Source organism: Nerophis ophidion, linkage group LG26 (genome assembly GCF_033978795.1).
Source record: "Nerophis ophidion isolate RoL-2023_Sa linkage group LG26, RoL_Noph_v1.0, whole genome shotgun sequence".
Taxonomy (NCBI): domain Eukaryota; kingdom Metazoa; phylum Chordata; class Actinopteri; order Syngnathiformes; family Syngnathidae; genus Nerophis; species Nerophis ophidion.
The window spans coordinates 11415102-11437360 of record NC_084636.1 but is presented as its reverse complement, the minus strand read 5'-3'; the positions used below and the strand labels follow the sequence as shown (position 1 = coordinate 11437360).

Sequence of the window (22259 nt, the reverse complement as noted above, 5' to 3'; positions counted from 1 at the left end):
GCAACGCCCCCACCTCCCGAAATCTGAGGTCTGAAGGTTGGCAAGTATGGTAAGCACAACCATAATTATGCCGTACATTAGGTACATTAACCTACTCAGTGGCCTAGTGGTTAAGGGGGGCCGCCCAGAGGTCGGTAGGTTGTGAGTTCGAACCCCTGCCCAGTCATACCAAAGACGATAAAAATGGGACCCATTACCTCCCTGCTTGGCATTCAGCATCAAGGGTTGGAATTGTGGGTTAAATCACCAAAATGATGGAGTGATGAGTCAAATGCGAAGAATAATTCCGCCACACCTCGCATGTGTGACAATCATTGGTACTTTGACTTTTAACTTTATAAGGCGCGCCGTCGAGTTTTGAGAAAATGAAAGTCCGGAAAATACGATAAATTAGGCCCCGAGTGTCAGAGTTTGTTGTAGACGAACCCCAAGATGCAGAGAAGTAGGGAGTCATTTTGCAGGAAAACATGATTTAATATAAAACACTAAGACAAAAACAACCAAAGGGTACAAACAAAAAGCGCGCACGTGGGCGGATAACAAACAAAAAGGCCTAGCGTGGGAGCTAGCGGGCATCGAGCAAGAAACAGAAGTTGCACTTATAATATGAAAACAAACTTGGATGCAGAGAAGTGAAGTGAATTATATTTTATAGCGCTTTTCTCTAGTGACTCAAAGCGCTTTACATAGTGAAACCCAATATCTAAGTTACATTTAAACCAGTGTGGGTGGCACTGGGAGCAGGTGGGTAAAGTGTCTTGCCCAAGGACACAACGGCAGTAACTAGGATGGCCCAAGCGGGAATCGAACCTGCAACCCTAAAGTTGCTGGCACGGCCACTCCACCAACCGAGCTATGCCGCCTCCAAAAACAACGGGAACAAAAGACAATAAGCTACAAACCACTATCAAATATAGCTTACCGCAACGCTGCATTGACACGATACGACATGACAGGTAGCAACGACAAGAGCGACAATAATCCAGCACTGACTGGGGGAACAAAGCAGGTAAAATAGGAGCGGGCTGATTGGCACCAGGTGTGGTCAGGTGGCGGGCCTTGTGGATCTCGATCCTGGGTATGATTTTTCAACTTTTTTGGACATTTTTTGACTTTTCCTCAAATTCTCTCCCACTTTCAGTGGTTCTCTCCTGGGTGTGTTTTGGTCATTCCCAGGTCCCCGGGACACCCCAGATCTCCATTCTGGGTATGATTTTATGACTTTTTCTTATTTTCTCTCCTACTTTGGGTGGTGCTGTTCTGGGTGCCTTTTGGTCATTCCCGGGACCCTGGGACGCCCCGGGACGCCTCAGGCCTGCGGCGGGACTTGTGGATCTTCATTCTGGGTATGATTTTATGACTTTTCTGGACTTTTTCTTCCCCTGGGAGGCACGCTGCTGGACGTTTTGCCCCCTAAACTTTCTCCCTTTGTTTATAAGGCCATTTTTCTGTTGGATTTACTCTCTATAAACTCCAAGGAAAAAAATACCCGGCCAGGGACAATTTTTGAAATTGGTCTCCAAACTATGGCACGTGGGCCGAAAGTGGCCCGCCGGCGTCAAAGATCCGGCCCCTGGGTTTTTATTCATTTTTTGCATTTTTGGGACATGGGGGACTTGTGGGACTCCATCCCGGGTGCGATTTTTGAACATTTTGAGGACTTTTGCCTACTTTCCCAACGTTTCCCCCCCACTTCTAGTGTGACTTTGCCGGACGTGCTGGGCATCCCTGGACTCGGGTGGCCAGCTCCGGGACTTGTGGGACTGATTTTTGAACACTTTGAGGACTTTTGGCTACTTTCCTAGCTTTTCTCCCCCACTTCCAGTGTGACTTTGCGGGGTGCGTTATGGACGTGCCGCAGCTGAGGGGAAACAGCGCACAGGGGGAAAAAAACAGGAAACAGACAAAATAAGAGCGCTGACCCCGAGTGAGGAAAATGTTGCACATTCATCGGGAGATTTACATGTGCAATGATATCATTATACTCTTCACAGGTATAAATAAAGTTGGTATGGTATGGTATGGTACGGTATGGTAGGTTCAATGCATTAAATATGTAATAATTCCCAGAAAACAAAAAAAGCTTCTCGGCAGACAAGTAGCCATTTCAAGCTGGCACGGTTCCCACCTGTCACTGACAAAATAATCGATGCGATCACCTGCACTCTGGGTCCTTAGCGAGTTACCAACTCAATTTAGCACAAATTGCTCATCTCGTTAACGTCTCACTTCAGACTGGAACATTTCCAAAGGCATTAACTGCCGCCATTAAAGCCCCCTTGAAGAAGAGTAGTCTCGCTGCCACAGAATTGTCAGTACGTATTAAACAAAGTTCTAGAAAAAGTTGTACACCAACAGCTTAGTGACTTTCTCCTTTTTTTTATATATATATAAATGTGTTTGATACTTTCCAATCAGGAGTGTCTATATTAGTTATAATAACTTACTATCAAAATGACTTTAAAAGTCTTTACAAGTGTTATAATGAAGGCAACACATGACGTAAGTGTTTATATTAGCTATAATAGCCTACTATCAAAATGACTTTAAAAGTCGTGTATAAGTGTTATAATGAAAGCAACACATGACGTAAGTGTCTATTTTAGCTATAAAAGCCAACCATCAAAATGACTTTGAAAGTCTTATTAAAGTGTTTATAATGAAGGCAACACATGACGTAAGTGTCTATGTTAGCTATAATAGCCTACTATCAACATGACTTTAAAAGTCTTATATAAGTGTTATAATGAAGGCAACACATGACGTAAGTGTCTATGTTAGCTATAATAGCCTACTATCAAAATGACTTTAAAAGTCTTATATAAGTGTTATGATGAAGGCAACACATGACATAAGTGTCTATTTTAGCTATAATAGCCTACTATCAAAATGACTTTAAAAGTCTTAAACAAGTGTTATAATGTGAATTATATTTTGAAGTGAATTATATTTATACAGCGCTTTTCTCTAGTGACTCAAAGCGCTTTACATAGTGAAACCCAATATCCAAGTTACATTTAAACCAGTGTGGGTGGCACTGGGAGCAGGTGGGTAAAGTGTCTTGCCCAAGGACACAACGGCAGTGACTATGATGGCGGAAGCGGGAATCAAACCTGCAACCCTCAAGTTGCTGGCACGGCCACTCTACCAACTGAGCTATGCCGCCCCAATGAAGGCAACACATGACATAAGTGTCTATATTAGCTATAATAGCTTACTATCAAAATGACTTTAAAAGTCTTATATAATTGTTATAATGAAGGCAACACATGATGTAAGTGTCTATATTAGCTATAATAACCTACTATCAAAATGACTTTAAAAGTCTTATACGAGTGTTATAATGAATGCAACGCATGACATAAGTGTCTATATTAGCTATAATAGCCTACTATCAAAATGACTTTAAAAGTCTTATGTATGGTTCATAATGAAGGCAACACATGACATTAGTGTCTATATAAGCTATAATAGCCTACTATCAAAATGACTTTAAGAGTCTTATATAAGGCAACACATGACATAAGTGTCAACATAGCTATAATAACCTATCAAAATTATTTTAAAATCTTATCTAAGGTTTTTATGAAAGCAACACATGATGTAAGTGTCTATATTAGCTATAATAACCTACTATCAAAATGACTTTAAAAGTCTTATACGAGTGTTATAATGAATGCAACGCATGACATAAGTGTCTATATTAGCTATAATAGCCTACTATCAAAAAGACTTTAAAAGTCTTATGTATGGTTCATAATGAAGGCAACACATGACATTAGTGTCTATATAAGCTATAATAGCCTACTATCAAAATGACTTTAAGAGTCTTATATAAGGCAACACATGACATAAGTGTCAACATAGCTATAATAACCTATCAAAATTATTTTAAAATCTTATCTAAGGTTTTTATGAAAGCAACACATGATGTAAGTGTCTATATTGGCTATATTAGCCTACTATCAAAATGACTTTAAAAGTCTTACATAAGTGTTATAATGAAGACAACACATGACATAAGTGTCTGTATTAGCTATAATAGCCTACTATCAAAATGATTTTAAGTCTTATATGAGTGTTATAATGAATGCAACACATGACATAAGTGTCTATATTAGTTATAATAGCCTAGTATCAAAATTACTTTAAAAGTCTTATATAAGTGTTATAATAAAGGCAACACATGACATTAGTGTCTATTTTAGCTATAATAGCCTACTATCAAAATTATTTTAAAAGTCTTCTATAAGGTTCATAATGAAGGCAACACATGACATAAGTGTCTATATTAGCTATATTGCCTACTATCAAAATTATTTTAAAAGTCTTATATAAGTGTTATAATGAAGGCAACACATGACGTAAGTGTCTATAATAGCCTACTATCAAAATTATTTTAAAAATCTTATATAAGTGTTATAATTAAGGCAACACATGACGTAAGTGTCTATATAAGCTATAATAGCCTAGTATCAAAATGACTTTAAAAGTCTTATATAAGTGTTATAATGAAGGCAACACATGACGTAAGTGTCTATATAAGCTATATTAGCCTACTGTCAAAATTACTTTAAAAGTCTTATATGAGTCTTATAATGAAGGCAACCAAGATGTAAGTGTCTATATTAGCTATATTAGCCTACTATCAAAATGACTTAAAAAGTTTTACATAAGTGTTATAATGAAGGCAACACATGACATTAGAGTCTATATTAGCCTACTATCAAAATTATTTTAAAAATCTTATATAAGTGTTATAATTAAGGCAACACATGATGTAAGTGTCTATATTAGCTATATTAGCCTACTATCAAAATTACTTTAAAAGTCTTATATGAGTCTTATAATGAAGGCAACCAAGATGTAAGTGTCTATATTAGCTATATTAGCCTACTATCAAAATGACTTAAAAAGTTTTACATAAGTGTTATAATGAAGGCAACACATGACATTAGAGTCTATATTAGCCTACTATCAAAATTATTTTAAAAATCTTATATAAGTGTTATAATTAAGGCAACACATGACATAAGTGACTATATTAGCTATAATAGCCTAGTATCAAAATGACTTTAAAAATCTTATATAAGTGTTATAATGAAGGCAACACATGATGTAAGTGTCTATATTAGCTATATTAGCCTACTATCAAAATTACTTTAAAAGTCTTATATGAGTCTTATAATGAAGGCAACCAAGATGTAAGTGTCTATATTAGCTATATTAGCCTACTATCAAAATGACTTAAAAAGTTTTACATAAGTGTTATAATGAAGGCAACACATGACATAAGTGTCTGTATTAGCTATAATAGCCTACTATCAAAATGATTTTAAGTCTTATATAAGTGTTATAATGAATGCAACACATGACATAAGTGTCTATATTAGCTATAATAGCCTAGTATCAAAATTACTTTGAAAGTCTTATATAAGTGTTATAATAAAGGCAACACATGACTTAAGTGTCTATTTTAGCTATAATAGCCTACTATCAAAATTATTTTAAAAGTCTTCTATAAGTGTTATAATGAAGGCAACACATGACGTAAGTGTCTATATTGACTATAATAACCTACTACCAAAATTATTTTAAAAATCTTATATAAGGTTTTTATGAAGGCAACACATGACGTAAGTGTCTGTATTAGCTATAATAGCCTGGTATCAAAATGACTTTAAAAGTCTTATATGCGTGTTATAATAAAGACAACACATAATGTAAGTGTCTATATTAGCTATATTAGCCTACTCTCAAAATGACTTTAAAAGTCTTATATACGTGTTATAATGAAGGCAACACATGATGTAAGTGTCTATATTAGCTATATTAGCCTACTATCAAAATTACTTTAAAAGTCTTATATGAGTCTTATAATGAAAGCAACCATGATGTGTGTCTATATTAGCTATAATATCCTACTATCAAAATTATTTTAAGGTCTTACAAATGGTTTAGAATGAAGGCAACACATGACGTAATTGTCTATATTAGCTATAATAGCCTACTATCAAAATTATTTTAAAAGTCTTCTATAAGGTTCATAATGAAGGAAACACATGACATAAGTGTCTATATTAGCTATAATAGCCTACTATCAAAATGACTTTAAAAGTCTTATATAAGTGTTATAATGAAGGCAACACATGACAGAAGTGTCTGTATTAGCTATAATAACCTACTATCAAAATTATTTTTTAAATCTTATACAAGGTTTTTATGAAGGCAACAGATGACATAAGTGTCTATATTAGCTATAATAGCCTACTATCAAATTATTTCAAAAGTCTTACAAATGGTTTAGAATGAAGGCAACGCATGACGTAAGTGTTTATATCAGCTGAAATAGCCTACTCTCAAAATGACTTTAAAAGTCTTATATAAGTGTTATAATGAAGGCAACACATGACGTAAGTCTCTATATTAGCTATAATAGCCTACTATCAAAATGACTTTAAAAGTCTTATATAAGTGTTATAATGAAGGCAACACATGACAGAAGTGTCCATATTAGCTATAATAGCCTACTATCAAAATAATTTTAAAAGTTTTATATAAGGTTTATAATGAAGACAACACATGACGTAAGTGTCTATTTTAGCTATAATAGCCTACTATCAAAATGACTTTAAAAGTCTTATATAAGTGTTATAATGAAGGCAACACATGACGTAAGTGTCTATATTAGCTATAATAACCTACTATCAAAATTATTTAAAAAATTTTATATAAGGTTTTTATGAAGGCAACATATGATGTAAGAGTCTATATTAGCTATATTAGCCTACTATCAAAATTATTTTCAAAGTTTTATATAAGGTTTATAATGAAGGCAACACATGACGTAAGTGTCTATTTTAGCTATAATAGCCTACTATCAAAATGACTTTAAAAGTCTTATATAAGTGTTATAATGAAGGCAACACATGATGTAAGTGTCTATTTTAGCTATAATAACCTACTATCAAAATGACTTTAAAAGTCTTATATAAGTGTTATAATGAATGCAACACATGACGTAAGTGTCTATATTAGCTATAATAACCTACTATCAAAATTATTTTAAAAATTTTATGTAAGGTTTTTATGAAGGCAACATATGATGTAAGAGTCTATATTAGCTATATTAGCCTTCTATCAAAATTATTTTAAAAGTTTTATATAAGGTTTATAATGAAGGCAACACATGACATAAGAGTCTATATTAGCTATATTAGCCTACTATCAAAATTATTTTAAAAGTCTTATATAAGTGTTATAATGAAGGCAACACATGATGTAAGTGTCTATTTTAGCTATAATAACCTACTATCAAAATGACTTTAAAAGTCTTATATAAGTGTTATAATGAAGGCAACACATGACGTAAGTGTCTATATTAGCTATAATAACCTACTATCAAAATTATTTTTAAAATGTTATATAAGGTTTTTATGAAGGCAACATATGATGTAAGAGTCTATATTAGCTATATTAGCCTTCTATCAAAATTATTTTAAAAGTTTTATATAAGGATTATAATGAAGGCAACACATGACATAAGTGTCTATATTAGCTATAATATCCTTCTATTTTTGTCGCCTTTCACTAGATTGTAAAATATGTCGATCGAAAGGGGGTGTGACATTCATATTTTGTCAATATTCAGTGTTTTATCGTTCATAGCAAAAGTTAAAATTCCATTACATTTTTTAAGGTGGTCTGTCTTCAGGTTTTTAGTATTCAATCAGACATTATTGTGAGGATTTGTATTAGTGTTCCTAAAAAATAGATATGCCGGCCCCCAGACACAATTATTTCTTTAAATGTGGCCCCCGAGTCAAAATAATTCCCCAGGATTGTTTTAAAGGCATGTTTTCTTTACACAGTTCTCATATAGGAACTTCTATCCATCCATTTTCTACCGCTTGTCCCTTTTGGGGTCGCGGGAGCCTATCTCAGCTGCATTTGGGAGGAAGGCGCGTACACCCTGGACAAGTCGCCACCTCATCAAATGGCCAACACGGATAGACAGACAACATTCACACTCACATTCACAGATATTACCTGAAGGACGACACGTCCTGTGCGGTCGCTAAGGGATGGATCACAGAACCTTCTAGCGTTGCGTGGCCTGAGACCCTTTGCCGTGCACCCAATGGATGCAAAAAAGAGCACGGCGCAAAATAAGGATAAGATTTTCCTCGACATGATTTATTTGTCCGTGCGGCGCTCTCGCGATTCAGATCCTTCCTCCCAGGTCAGGTCTGGTGAACCTTGGAGACAGCGCGAAAGGGAAAGTGAGGGACAGTGCAGACATGTGCGCATTAGGGGTTCAAAGTTCAATGGGGTGTGGTTGAACGTGCAATTTGAGGAAGAAGGAAAAAGTACACATGGAAGACAAATTTCGAACCATTTTATAAAGTCTCACACCAATTTAGACCAGTAAAACCACCATACATTTATGCATTGTCAGCATTAAAACATGGATGTGAAAAACCTAAAACCAGTGAAGTTGGCACCTTGTGTAAATGGTAAATAAAAACAGAATACAAAGATTTGCAAATTCTTTAACATATATTTAATTGAATAGACTGCAAAGACAAGATATTTGACATTCAAACTGGAAAATGTTATTTTATGCGAATATTAGCTCATTTGCAATGTGATGCCTGCAACATCTTTCCGAAAATGTGTGGCGCTTTATGGAGCCTAAAATACCACAACGGAGACCCCGGACTGTTGAACAACTTAAGCTGTACATCAAGCAAGAATGGGAAAGAATTCCACCTGAAAGGCTTCAAAAATAGGTCTCCTCAGTTCCTAAACATTTACTGAGTGTTGTTAAAAAGAAAGGCCATGTAACACAGTAGTAAAAAATACCCATGTCGCTGCCATTAAATTTTAAGTTCATGATTATATGCAAAAAATATATATATTTCTCAGTTGGAACATTAAGTATCTTGTCTTTGTGTTGAACAGGATTTGGAAATCATGGTATTCTGTTTTTATTTTCCAATTGAACAACGTGCCAACTTCACCGGTTTTGGGTTTTGTAGCTAGGAAGAAGGAAGTCCGGGCTTCCCTGCTTAGGCTGCTGCCCCCGCGACCCGACTTTGGATAAGCGGAAGAAGATGGATGGATGGCGTACTGTCACTTGTCCTTTATTGTCGTGGTAATCAAAAACAGTCTAGAAAATGTCCTTTAATGAATGAAAGTGAGCGTTAAGTGAATTTTCACTGTGATCTAATTTCCAGCCTTTTGCCGCTTTGTCCCTAACGAGAGTATAATGACATCAATCACCAAATCATGTCATTAGTTCCATTCCTTGTCTTTTAAAGGAGAATGAGATTTTTTTTTTTTTTTTAAGAAACAAAAAAAAAATGATTGCAGTGCGAGTGAGTGCTTGTTTTATTTTATTTTTTTACTTTTGCATGTGTCAGCAGTGCCCCCCAGTGGCTGGAGGGCGAAGCTGTGATGCAACACTGCAGTAAAAGGAAGCGCGCGTCCGCGGTGCAGGTTGTGATGTCCGCCAACACCCCACAGCAGGTGCAGGATGAAGGAGAAGGAAGACACATGAGATACGAATGAGGGACTGCAGGATGTCTTTTAAGGTCAACATCTTTGTTGTTGTTGTTGTTTTCTGCACACCTGCTCCCTCTTGTGTCATGCATGTGCCATTTGATTGGCTGAGCTGCGTGCGCATGCATGCATGCATGCATGCACATGTGCAGGTTGTAAATACAGCAGCCATCTGTGTGCTTTTATTCATCTTATTTCATGCCATTTTCCCACAGGCTTGTTCGTATTGGTGTTGATGTTTTGTGTTTTCTCCAGAAGGACACGCCGCTGTCCAACGCTGTGTTCTGGGCGGCCCACCGGGGGAACCTGGCCCTGCTCCAGCTGCTGCTCAACAGTGGACGTGTGGACGCAGACTGCAAAGACAAAGTATGAGGTCTAAGGTTAACATCAGAGAAAGAAATATCTATGTTTTGACTGGCTTCGTACTGTCACTTTTCAATGAAGAAGTACAAAAAAGGTTAGAAAAAAATGAGCGCTATCTTGCACACTTGTGCATTGTTTCTTAAAGGTCTACTGAAATGAGATTTTCTTATTTAAACGGGGATAGCAGCTCCATTCTATGTGTCATACTTGATCATTTCGCGATATTGCCATGTTTTTGCTGAAAGGATTTAGTAGAGAACATCCACGATAAAGTTCGCAACTTTTGGTCGCTAGCAGAAAAGCCCTGCATTTACCGATGACGTCACCCATTGATGGCTCCTCACATCCTCTTTAATGGGAGCCTCCAACAAAAAGAGCTATTCGGACCGAGAAAACGACAATTTCCCCATTAATTCAAGCTAGAATGAAAGATTCGTGTTTGAGGATACTGATAGCGACGTACTACAAAAAAAAAAAATCTGGTTAAAAAAAAACGCGATTGCATTGGGACGGATTCAGGTGTTTTTCGACACATTTACTAGAAATTCTGGGAAATCCCTTATCTTTCTATTGTGTTGCTAGTGTTTTACTGAGTTTAATAGTACCTGATAGTCGAAAGGGTGTCTCCACGGGTGTGTTGACGCCAGTGTCTGCTGGAAGTCGACGGCAGCTGTACGGACAGCAAAAGATCAGCTGATCTCCGGAAAATATAATTTTTATTTGATGTAGTATAGCGCAGCGTTTTTCAACTCCCCTCAAGGTGACCTTTTCTTTGAACTGTTTTGTAACCAAAGGCAGTGGCTGTTTACAACCCCCTTCCCTTAGAAATATCCATCCATCCATTTTCTACCGCTTATTCCCTTTGAGGTCGCAGGGGGCACCGGTGCCTATCTCAGCTACAATCGGGCGGAAGGCCCGGTACACCCTGGACAAGTTGCCACCTCATCACAGGGCCAACACAGATAGACAGACAACATTCACACTCACATTGACACACTAGGGCCAATTTAGTGTTGCCAATCAACCTGTTCCCATGTGATCAGGGAAAGTCCAAATAAAAGAGGAGGCGTACAATCTTTTGTCAGTGTACAAAGGTACAAGTGTACATGTTTCTCCTCATCGAGCCAAATTTAATTCTCTCTCTGTAATTCCTTGCTTCTTGTCTTGTTTAATAGATGTCATCAGCGTTTGAACATGACAGTTTTCATCCAGGATGTCTCTGTACATTGCTGCATTCACATTTTTTTGAACTAAGGCACATTTTTTTGCGTTAAATATCCGGAGGCACACCACCAGCAGAAATCTTTACAAAACGAAACTCAATTGACGTCGGTTACAATGACTATGAGAAACCTTGGAGAGGACAGCATAAGTGGGCAACCCCCACACCTCTAGGGGAGAAGGGAAGCAATGGATGTCGAGTGGGTCTAGCATAATATTGCGAAAGTCCAGTCCATAGTGGATCCAACATAACAGTGAGAGTCCTATCGCGGTACTACACTAACACTGGTATACTTTACAACCCTGCATGAAAGTATTAGAAAATACAGCTTAAAGGCCAACTGAAATGAGATTTTCTTATTTAAACGGGGATAGCAGGTCCATTCTATGTGTCATTCTTGATCATTTTGCGATATTGCCATATTTTTGCTGAAAGGATTTAGTAGAGAACATTGATGATAAAGTTCGCAACTTTTGGTCGCTAATTAAAAAGCCTTGCCTGTACCGGAAGTAGCAGACGATGTGCGCGTGACGTCACGGGTTGTGGAGCTCCTCACATCTGAACATTGTTTTTAATGGGAGCCTCCAACAAAAAGAGCTATTCGGACGGAGAAAACGACAATTTCCTCATTAATTTGAGCGAGGATGAAAGATTAGTGTTTGAGGATATTGATAGCGACGGACTACAAAAAAAAAAAAACTCAGGTTAAAAAAAAAAAAACGTGATTGCATTGGGACGGATTCAGATGTTTTTAGACACATTTACTAGGATAATTCTGGGAAATCCCTTATCTTTCTATTGTGTTGCTAGTGTTTTTGTGAGCTTAATAGTACCTGATAGTCGGAAGGGTGTGTCCACGGGTGTGTTGACGCCAGTGTCTGCTGGAAGTCGACGGGAGCTGTACGGACGGCACAAGCTCAGCTGATCTCCGGTAAGTGGGGACTTTTTACCACAATTTTCTCGCCGAAAACTGCTGGTTGACATTTGGTCAGGATCCATGTTCGCTTGACCGCTCTGATCCAAAGTAAAGCTTCACCCCCGGGAATTTTAAACAAGGAATCACCGTGTGTTTGTGTGGCTAAAGGCTAAAGCTTCCCAACTCCATCTTTCTACTGTGACTTCTCCATTATTAATTGAAAAAATTGCAAAAGATTCAGCAACACAGATGTCCAGAATACTGTGTAATTATGCGGTTAAAGCAGACGACTTTTAGCTGTCTGTGTGCGCAGCGCTAATATTTCCTAACAGCCCGTGACGTCACGCGTACACGTCATTATTCCGGGACGTTTTCAACAGGAAACTTCGCGGGAAATTTAAAATTGCAATTTAGTAAACTAAAAAGGCCGTCTTGGCATGTGTTGCAATGTTAATATTTCATCATTGATATATAAACTATCAGACTGCGTGGTGGGTAGTAGTGGGTTTCAGTAGGCCTTTAATATATCCATCCATCCATCCATTTTCTACCGCTTATTCCCTTTCGGGGTCGCGGGGGGCGCTGGCGCCTATCTCAGCTACAACGGGCGGAAGGCGGTGTACACCCTGGACAAGTCGCCACCTCATCGCAGGGCCAACACAGATAGACAGACAACATTCACACTCACATTCACACACTAGGGCCAATTTAGTGTTGCCAATCAACCTATCCCCAGGTGCATGTCTTTGGAAGTGGGAGGAAGCCGGAGTACCCGGAGGGAACCCACGCATTCACGGGGAGAACATGCAAACTCCACACAGAAAGATCCCGAGCCAGGATTTGAACCCAGGACTGCAGGACCTTCGTATTGTGAGGCAGACGCACTAACCCCTCTGCCACCGTGAAGCCCATATGCTCATTTTAAACTTTCATGCAGAAAGGGAACCCACAACTAAGTAAATTTTCAAAAACTGTATTTACTAAACAGTTATTAAGCAGTGGCATAAATATTCATGTCATTTCCAAAACAGAAAGTGCAAGATTGTCAGAGACATTTTAAAACAAGCTATGAGTGCACTTTTGTGCATGATGTCACTAAGATGACATATCAAAACAACACTAAATTAAAGTGCACTTTTTGTACAGAACTCCACTACAATAGTTTGAAACAAATAAAGTGCACTTTTGTGCATGATGTCACACAAGATATTTCAATAAGTGTAAAGAGAGTATGGCCAACTAAAAAAACAGGTGCCATGTTTGCTACCAAGGACGCTGTTGTTTTGACATCCGTTTTTCTGACGAAATAAACCAAAAATAATACATCTATATCAGGGGCGTCCAAAGTGCGGCCCAGTGGCCATTTGCGGCCCGCAGCTAATCGTTTACCTGCCAGCCACACATTCTGCAAAAATTGAAAATTGATAGTATGGCAAAAATAAAAATAAAAACATTTAAAAAAAAAGTGTAATGAGGTGAAATCAAATGAGGAAAAGGTGGTAATGTTGACACAAAGCTGCTATGCAGGCAGTTTTTTTTTCCTTTTGCTCAAAAAAAAAAAAGGACAAAAAAATGTATGTTATAATGAATTATTACTTAAAAAATATGACTTTAATATGTTTTATGTGGAAAAAATATTGCATCTGTTGTGTAGTTGCCATATAAAAACATCAAAGTTTTGACAAAAGAGTATAAAACATACAAAATAATTGTTCAAACTTAAAATCGACAGATATATCGGAAGTTGATCTTGAAATTTAAGTGTTAAAAGTAAAAAAAAAACTAATAAAAATGTATCACTTTATGAGTGGGTAACCTTTCGAATCTCAAATATATTTAGTAGGATTTTTTAAAACTTTTTACTGTGATTACTCAAAAATATTAAATAATTAAAGTCAATGGTGTCCTGCATTATTGATCTTTGAGGGATTTAATTGCTAAATAAAGGAACTCTCCTGAAGCAATCAATAAAGTACTATCTATCTATCTAAATACAGCATATTTCAGTTTTAGATTAGATTAGATTAGATAGTACTTTATTAATTCCGTCAGGGGAGTTCCTTCAGGAAAATTGAAATTTTCAGCACAATCCCATTCAAGATCAGACAAACATTACAGGGAGACAGAACAGGATCGCTGACGGGTCTGCCGGCTTCCAGTGCCCCTTACAAAAAAGATGAGATACAGGAAACAAGGTGGGGGAAAGGGATAAAAAAATAGAAGATTAAAATAAAATTTAAAAAATCGGTCTTAGTCTTTACTATATAAAACAAAGTTGTCTTTGACAGAAAAGGCATAAAACCTTATTTGTTTTACTTTATATCAACCTCAAGTTGATATAGAGATTTACTGTAAGCATTAAATAAAATATAATAATAATAATTTGACTTATTTTTAACATTTTAGTGACTTAGATCCTCTATGCTCCCTAGGAGCCCTAAGGATTAAAAAAAAAATCCATATATTTTGTTATGGTTTGAAAATGAAAAAATGTCAAAATGGCCACCGCATGCTTAAATTTTTCCGTGTGCGGCCCTCTGTGGAAAAAGTTTGGACACCCCTGATCTTTATATACCGTATTTTCCGGACCATAGGGCACACCGGATTTAAAGGCGCACTGCCGATGAGCGGGTCTATTCAGGTCTATTCTCACACAAAAGGCATATCGGACTATAAGGCACATTAAATGAGTCGTATTATGATTTTTTGTAAATGTAAAATACTTCCTTGTGGTCTACATAACAATAATGGTGATTTTTTGGTCACAATGTTGCATAGATGATGTTTTACAGATCATATTCAAGTCGCTTTCTGTCTCTGGTCTGGATCATGTTTTTCTTATTTTGTGTTAGTTTTAAGACTCCATTAGTTCCTGTTTTTGTGCACCCTTGTTTGTTTTAGTTTCCATGGCGACTTATTTGTTATGATCCCCTGCCCCGGATCATACCATATTAGTGTTAGTGTTAGTGTTTGACTTCCTTAGTTCCTGTCTGTCTGTCACCATGGTAACGTATTATTTTCACCTGCCGCGGTTTCCAGATGCACACCTGTTTTTGCTAATAACTGTCCTTATCTAAGCCTGCCTTTTGTGATCATTCACTCTTGCATCCTAGTAAGTGTTTCACGCAGTTTGTGTTCACTTCAGTAACGATTCTAATTCCATGTGTTTACTTGCTAGCTTTCACGCTAAGCTTTTTGTTCATCTAGCTCTCGTGCTAGTAGTTTTCGTCTTCCCTTTTGTGCCATTGTGCAAGTTTGTTTGTTATTTCCCGAGCTCCCCTGCTAGTGCTTTTAATTCTTTTCTAGCTCTTAGCTAGATCTCTTTGTTTTGCCTTTTCTGCCTAGCACCAATGTTTCTGTTCATAGTCTGTTTTATTTGTTAAATAAATCAATAATTTCTTCTTTCACGCTGTGTTCTAGCCCGACTGCATCCTTGGAAGAACTAACCTGCATCACCATGCCCAGCAATCGTTACATTATTAGTTTCACCTGCCTCTGGTGTTCGGGACACGCGCTTGCTCTAATCAAAAGACCATTATTTAAGCCTGTCTATGCCAGTCATTGCTTGTTTCATGCAATATCATGGTTCATGTTGCTTGCTTTCATGACCGATTCCATAATTAATGCTATTTGTTTCATGCCACAGTTTAGTGAGGTTTTCATGTCCATAGTTTCATGCTTCATGTCCTAAATTTTTTGCCTTAGCGTCCGCGTGCGATAGGCACGCTTGCCTTCAGGTTGTTTTCTGCTTTGTACTTCGTTGAGTGTTAGTTCAATCAATCAATCAATCAATGTTTATTTATATAGCCCCAAATCACAAATGTCTCAAAGGACTGCACAAATCATTACGACTACAACATCCTCGGAAGAACCCACAAAAGGGCAAGGAAAACTCACACCCAGTGGGCAGGGATAATTCACATCCAGTGGGACGCCAGTGACAATGCTGACTATGAGAAACCTTGGAGAGGACCTCAGATGTGGGCAACCCCCCCTCTCTAGGGGACCCGAAAGCAATGGATGTCGAGCGGGTCTAACATGATACTGTGAAAGTTCAATCCATAGTGGCTCCAACACAGCCGCGAGAGTTCAGTTCAAGCGGATCCAAGACAGCAGCGAGAGTCCCGTCCACAGGAAACCATCTCAAGCGGATCAGCAGCGTAGAGATGTCCCCAACCGATACAGGCGAGCGGTCCATCCTGGGTCCCGACGAGCGGTCCATCCTGGGTCTCGACTCTGGACAGCCAGTACCTCATCCATGGTCATCGGACCGGACCCCCTCCACAAGGGAGGGGGGGACATAGGAGAAAGAAAAGAATCGGCAGATCAACTGGTCTAAAAAGGAGGTCTATTTAAAGGCTAGAGTATACAGATGAGTTTTAAGGTGAGACTTAAATGCTTCTACTGAGGTAGCATCTTGAACTGTTACCGGGAGGGCATTCCAGAGTACTGGAGCCCGAACGGAAAACGCTCTATAGCCCGCAGACTTTTTTTGGGCTCTAGGAATCACTAATAAGCCGGAGTCTTTTGAACGCAGATTTCTTGCCGGGACATACGGTACAATACAATCGGCAAGATAGGCTGGAGCTAGACCGTGTAGTATTTTATACGTAAGTAGTAAAACCTTAAAGTCACATCTTAAGTGCACAGGAAGCCAGTGCAGGTGAGCCAGTACAGGCGTAATGTGATCAAACTTTCTTGTTCTTGTCAAAAGTCTAGCAGCCGCATTTTGTACCAACTGTAATCTTTTAATGCTAGACATGGGGAGACCCGAAAATAATACGTTACAGTAATCGAGGCGAGACGTAACAAACGCATGGATAATGATCTCTGCGTCTTTAGTGGACAAAATGGAGCGAATTTTAGCGATATTACGGCGATGAAAGAAGGCCGTAGTTGAATAATTAAATATGTTCCTACCTGCAAGCCTTGTCCGGAATAGTCCGATTGCATCCCGGGAGAACAAACCTCGCAGTAAGCTGAAAAAACCCTGTTATGACACTTTCTGACATCGCTTCTTATTTACGTGCCTCACTGGGCGCACCAAATGCCGATGGATGGTCTATTTTTAATCTTTTTTCATATATAAGGCGCATCGGATTATAAGGCGCATTAAAAGAGTCATATTATTGTGATTTTTTTTCTAAATGTAAAATACTTCCTTGTGGTCTACATCGATCAATCAATCAATGTTTACTTATATAGCCCTAAATCACGAGTGTCTCAAACGGCTGCACAAACCACAACAACATCCTCGGCTCGGATCCCACATCAGGGCAAGGAAAAACTCAACCCAATGGGACAATGAGAAATGCATAACATGTAATGGTGGTTCTTTGGTCAAAATGTTGCATAGATTATGTTTTACGGATCATATTCAAGTCGTTTTCTGACAGTCAAAATTGCGCTTATCTTTTCAAGATTGTCCGCTGCCCCCTTGTTATAGTCCAGAATTAACTCCAGGGTGTGTGTTGTTTTTTGTTTTATCTTTAACCTCTGGCTTTAGGTTGCATGTGTGTTTGGCCACCACTCCTGGGGGGAAATGACTTAAAAATGTCAAAGCCGAGTTGCAAACCTTCATACATGCATTCAAAAAACATATATGCAGTAACATATTGTGTCATTTATCATTCTATTATTTTGTCAACATTATTAAGGACAAGCAGTAGAAAATGAATTATTAATCTACTTGTTCATTTACTGTGTTATGAAATGTTCAATGGTGGACCTCAGGATGCAGAGAAGGGAGGCAAAGTTGAATACAAAAGGGGAAACATTTTATAAGTCCAAGAGGGGTAACAAAAAGCGATGGGGCAGAAGTGCACACCATGAATAGTAACAAAACGGTTTCTTCTGTGGTCGGCGGGGGAAAAGCCAGGACGCACTAAACTTAGCAAAAGTCTTCTTTAAATTAAGGAACAAACACAACAAGGTTAAGATTAACACAATTAAGAAAAGGCAACGTACCAAGACAGATGAGTTGAAGCAGGCACATGTACGTGCGGGGTTCAGAAAACAATAACCGGCCAGGTCAAGCTGTGAGTGACGAGCCTAAATCCAGGTGAGCTAATTGGAAGCATGTGCGCCACAAGGTCCGCCCCTCGCCGATGACGAATCACTAAAAAACAGGTGCAGACAAGGAGAAGGCAGGAACAAACTAAAAACACAACACACTGTTCATATCTGCTTACTTTCTCTTTGAACATGTTCTATCTACACTTCTGTTAAAATTTTATAATCACTTATTCTTCTGTTGTTTGATACTTTACATTAGTTTTGGATGATACCACTAATTTGGGTATCAATCTGATACCAAGTCGTTGCAGGATCATACATTGGTCATATTCAAAGTCCTCATGTGTCCAGGGATATGTTTCCTGAATTTATAAACATAATATACATTTTAAAAAACTAAAGAAGATTTTGTGATGCTAAAAAATATTGACGTAATCAAATTAGTATTTACTAGATAGGCTCTTGTACTATCATTACAGTGGATGTCAGGTGTAGATCCATCAATGGCGTTTGTTTACATTGTGACGCCGGTGAGCTACGGTGTGCAGCGAAGCATGTTTAGCTATTCCTCGTCCTGCAGTGATAATGGTATTTGTAAGCAACTTACTTTATTTGTCGTCATGGAGACGAGGATTAGTGATTTAGAAGTAGCAAAAAACACTGCTGACTGGGGATGGACGTTAGCCGCTAGCTAGCTAGCCATATATTAAAGCACCACTTCCTGAAGGTGTTTCAGTGTTATAACTTCACCTTTATTGTTAGTTTTTAAGCCAAAATGCGTTCGTTCTCCCTTTTCTGTCCACACACTTTGTCTGCTTGTAAGTACTCCGTGATTGTGCGCTGCCGAACATGCTCCTCTGCTCGTAAACTACTATTTTGGACCCTTCCCACGGTTTCATCTTTTTCCCAGCTTGGGATTTTGGAGTTTTTCCTTGCCCAGATGTGGGTTGAGATCAGGGGAAGTCGTTGAGGCACTTGTGATTAAGGGCTATACAAATACATTTTGATTTTTGTCTGTCTATGCCAGGGGTCACCAACGTTTTTGAAACCAAGAGCTACTTCTTTGGTACTGATTAATGCGAAGGGCTACCAGTTTGATACACTTAAATAAATTGCCAGAAATAGCCAATTTGCTCAATTTACCTTTATTAAATAAATATATATATATATGTATATATATATATATATATATATATATATATATATATATATATATATATAAATGGGTATTTCTGTCTGTCATTCCGTCGTACTTTTTTTTTTTTTTACGGAAGGTTTTTTTGTAGAGAATAAATGATAATAATTAAAAAAAAGCTTAATGAACGGTTTAAAAGAGGAGAAAACAGGGGAAAAAAATGAAAATACAATTTTGAAACATAGTTTATCTTCAATTTTGACTCTTTAAAACTCAAAATTCAACCGAAAATAAGAAGAGAAAAATCGCTAATTCGAATCTTTTTTTTTTTTTTATTTAAAAAAGAATTTATGGGACATCATTAGTAATTTTTCCTGGTTAAGATTAATTTTAGAATTTTGATAACATGTTTTAAATAGGTTGAAATCCAATCTGCATTTTGTTGGAATATATAACAAATTGGAACAAGCTATATTTCTAATAAAGACAAATAATAATTACTTCTAGATTTTCCAGAACAAACATGTTCAAAGAAATTCAAAAGACTGAAATAAGATTTAAATTTGATTCTATAGATTTTCTAAATTGCCAGAATACTTTTTTTGAATTTTAATCTTAATAAGTTTGAAGAAATATTTCACAGAATATTTTCTTAGAAACAACAGAAGCTAAAATGAAGAATTAAATTAAAATGTATTTATTATTCTTTACAATAAAAAAAATACATTTTTCTTGAACTCTGATTTAAATTATCAGGAAAGAAGAGGAAGGAATTTAAAAGGTAAAAAGGTACATGTGTTTAAAAATCCTAAAATCATTTTTAAGGTTGTATTTTTTCTCTAAAATTGTCTTTCGAGCACAGCGAAACCAGCTTCCTAGTAAATAAATAAAATTTAAAAAATAGAGGCAGCTCACTGGTAAGTGTTGCTATTTGAGCTATTTTTAAAACAGGCCAGCGGGCTACTCATCTCGCGTTGGTGACCCCTGATCTATGCGATGAGGGGGCGACTTGTCCAGGGTGTACCCCGCCTTCCGCCCGAATGCAGCTGAAATAGGCTCCAGCAACATCTGCGACCCCAAAAGGGACAAGCGGTGGAAATGGATGGATGGATGATTGATTGATAATATGAATATGGTATTATATGGTACTCTGGGGGTACCTAGTGGTTGAAGGGTAAAATTACACCTCTAATACAATTTGTGCATATTTCAAAGGGAAATGCTTGGATTCATTTGGTTTTCATAGAAAAATGGGGGACAAAAGAGTCCCGGGGGATTATACACACTCAATAGCTGGCGCTAAAAATAACTTAGTAAAGTACGGACTATGAAAATGATGGCATTAGTTCCTTTATAACTCCTGCGGCTAACCTTTGAAATGCACATTCCGTTGCATGATGTCATCTCAAAAGGTCCACCCCAAAAGGTTAAGGTCTATAAAAATACATTTCGATTGACGATAGATTATCATTATTTATATCAATATCCTGTAACTTGTGGCCATGCATTTTCTTTTTATGTATGTATTTATCTATTTAAGTATTTATTTTTATGTTTTTTTGACTCTCTTCTACTATTACTATATGCTCTCAGTGTGGAACCACGGCGCTGATGGTGGCGTCCTACAGCGGCCACAGAGAGTGTGTGAAAGGACTCATCATGCAAGGAGCTGACATCAACTACCAGAGAGAAGTACGATAGTCGGAATGATTTCTCTCAGCTTGCATTACGGACTACTACAAAACCCAAAACCCGTGAAGTTGGCACGTCGTGTAAATGGTAAATAAAAACAGAATACAATGATTTGCAAATCCTTTTCAACTTATATTCAATTGAATAGACTGCAAGGACAAGATACTTAACATTCAAACTGGAAAACTAAAGTCATTCAGAATGTGATGCCTACAACATGATTCAAAAAAGCTGGTACAAGTGGCAAAAAAGACTGAGGAAGTTGAGGAATGCTCATCAAACACATATTTGAAACATCCCACATGTGAACTGGCTAATTGGGAACAGGTGGGTGCCTTGATTGGGTATAAAAGCAGCCTCCATGAAATGCTCAGTCCTTCAAAAACAAGGATGGGCCGAGGGTCATCACTTTGTGAACAAATTCGAAAGGCAAATTGTTTAAGGACAACATTTCTCAACCAGCTATTGCAAGGAGTTTAGGGATTTCACCACATACGGTCTGTAATATCATCAAAAGGTTCCGAGAATCTGGAGAAATCACTGCACGTAAGCGATGATATTACGAATCTTCGATCCCTCAGGCGGTACTGCATCAAAAAGCGACGTCAGTGTGTAAAGGACATCACCACATGGGCTCAGTAACACTTCAGAAAACCACTGTCAGTAACTACAGTTGGTCGCTACATCTGTAAGTGCAAGTTAAAACTCTACCGTGCCAAGCCAAAGCCATTTATCAACAACACCCAGAAACGCCGCCGGCTTCGCTGGGCCCGAGATCATCTAAGATGGACTGATGCAAAGTGGAAAAGTATTCTGTGGTCCGACAAGTCCACATCTCAAATTGTTTTTGGAAACTGTGGACGTCGTGTCCTCCGGACCAAAGAGGAAACGAACCATCCGAATGGTTATAGGCACAAAGTGCCAACTTTTTTTGCAATGTGTTGCTGCCATTAAATTTTAAGTTAGTGATTATTTGCAAAAAAGTCGGAACATTAAATATCTTGTCTTTGCAGTCTACTCAATTGAATAGAAGTTGAAAAGGATTCGCAAATCATTGTATTCTGTTTTTATTTACAAATTACACAACGTGCCAACTTCACTGGTTTGGGGTTTTGTACAAGAATAACAGAATTACTGATTCATATCTTGGATTGCAGTGGTTCTCAAACTTTTTTCAGCAAGTACCGCCTCAGAAATCTATTGGCTCTCCGAGTACCACCATACTGACCAACATTAAAATACGGTAGCGTAGTATGCCTAAGTATTAATTAAAAACAAAGCCGGGGATTTCTTTAAAAAGTATATTTAACAGTTTTGGACACTTTAACATTACACAGAGTTTGATCAGTATC

At 37.7% G+C, this 22259-nt stretch overlaps 1 protein-coding gene across 2 annotated transcripts in view; it reads left to right on the top strand.

Moving 5' to 3' along the window:
- The first annotated feature begins 9443 nt into the window (after window positions 1-9443).
- ankrd29 (ankyrin repeat domain 29) overlaps window positions 9444-22259 on the top strand; it is a 29656-nt gene continuing 16840 nt past the window's right edge. Inside the window, exons 1-3 of one of the 2 annotated variants that reach the window (XM_061887973.1) lie at window positions 9444-9596; window positions 9823-9930; window positions 20809-20907. In XM_061887973.1, the coding sequence (XP_061743957.1) occupies window positions 9570-9596; window positions 9823-9930; window positions 20809-20907 (234 nt within the window). In that variant the 5' untranslated portion in view covers window positions 9444-9569. Of the gene's footprint in view, window positions 9597-9819; window positions 9931-20808; window positions 20908-22259 lie in introns of both variants that reach the window. The other variant, XM_061887972.1, reaches the window with a different exon arrangement.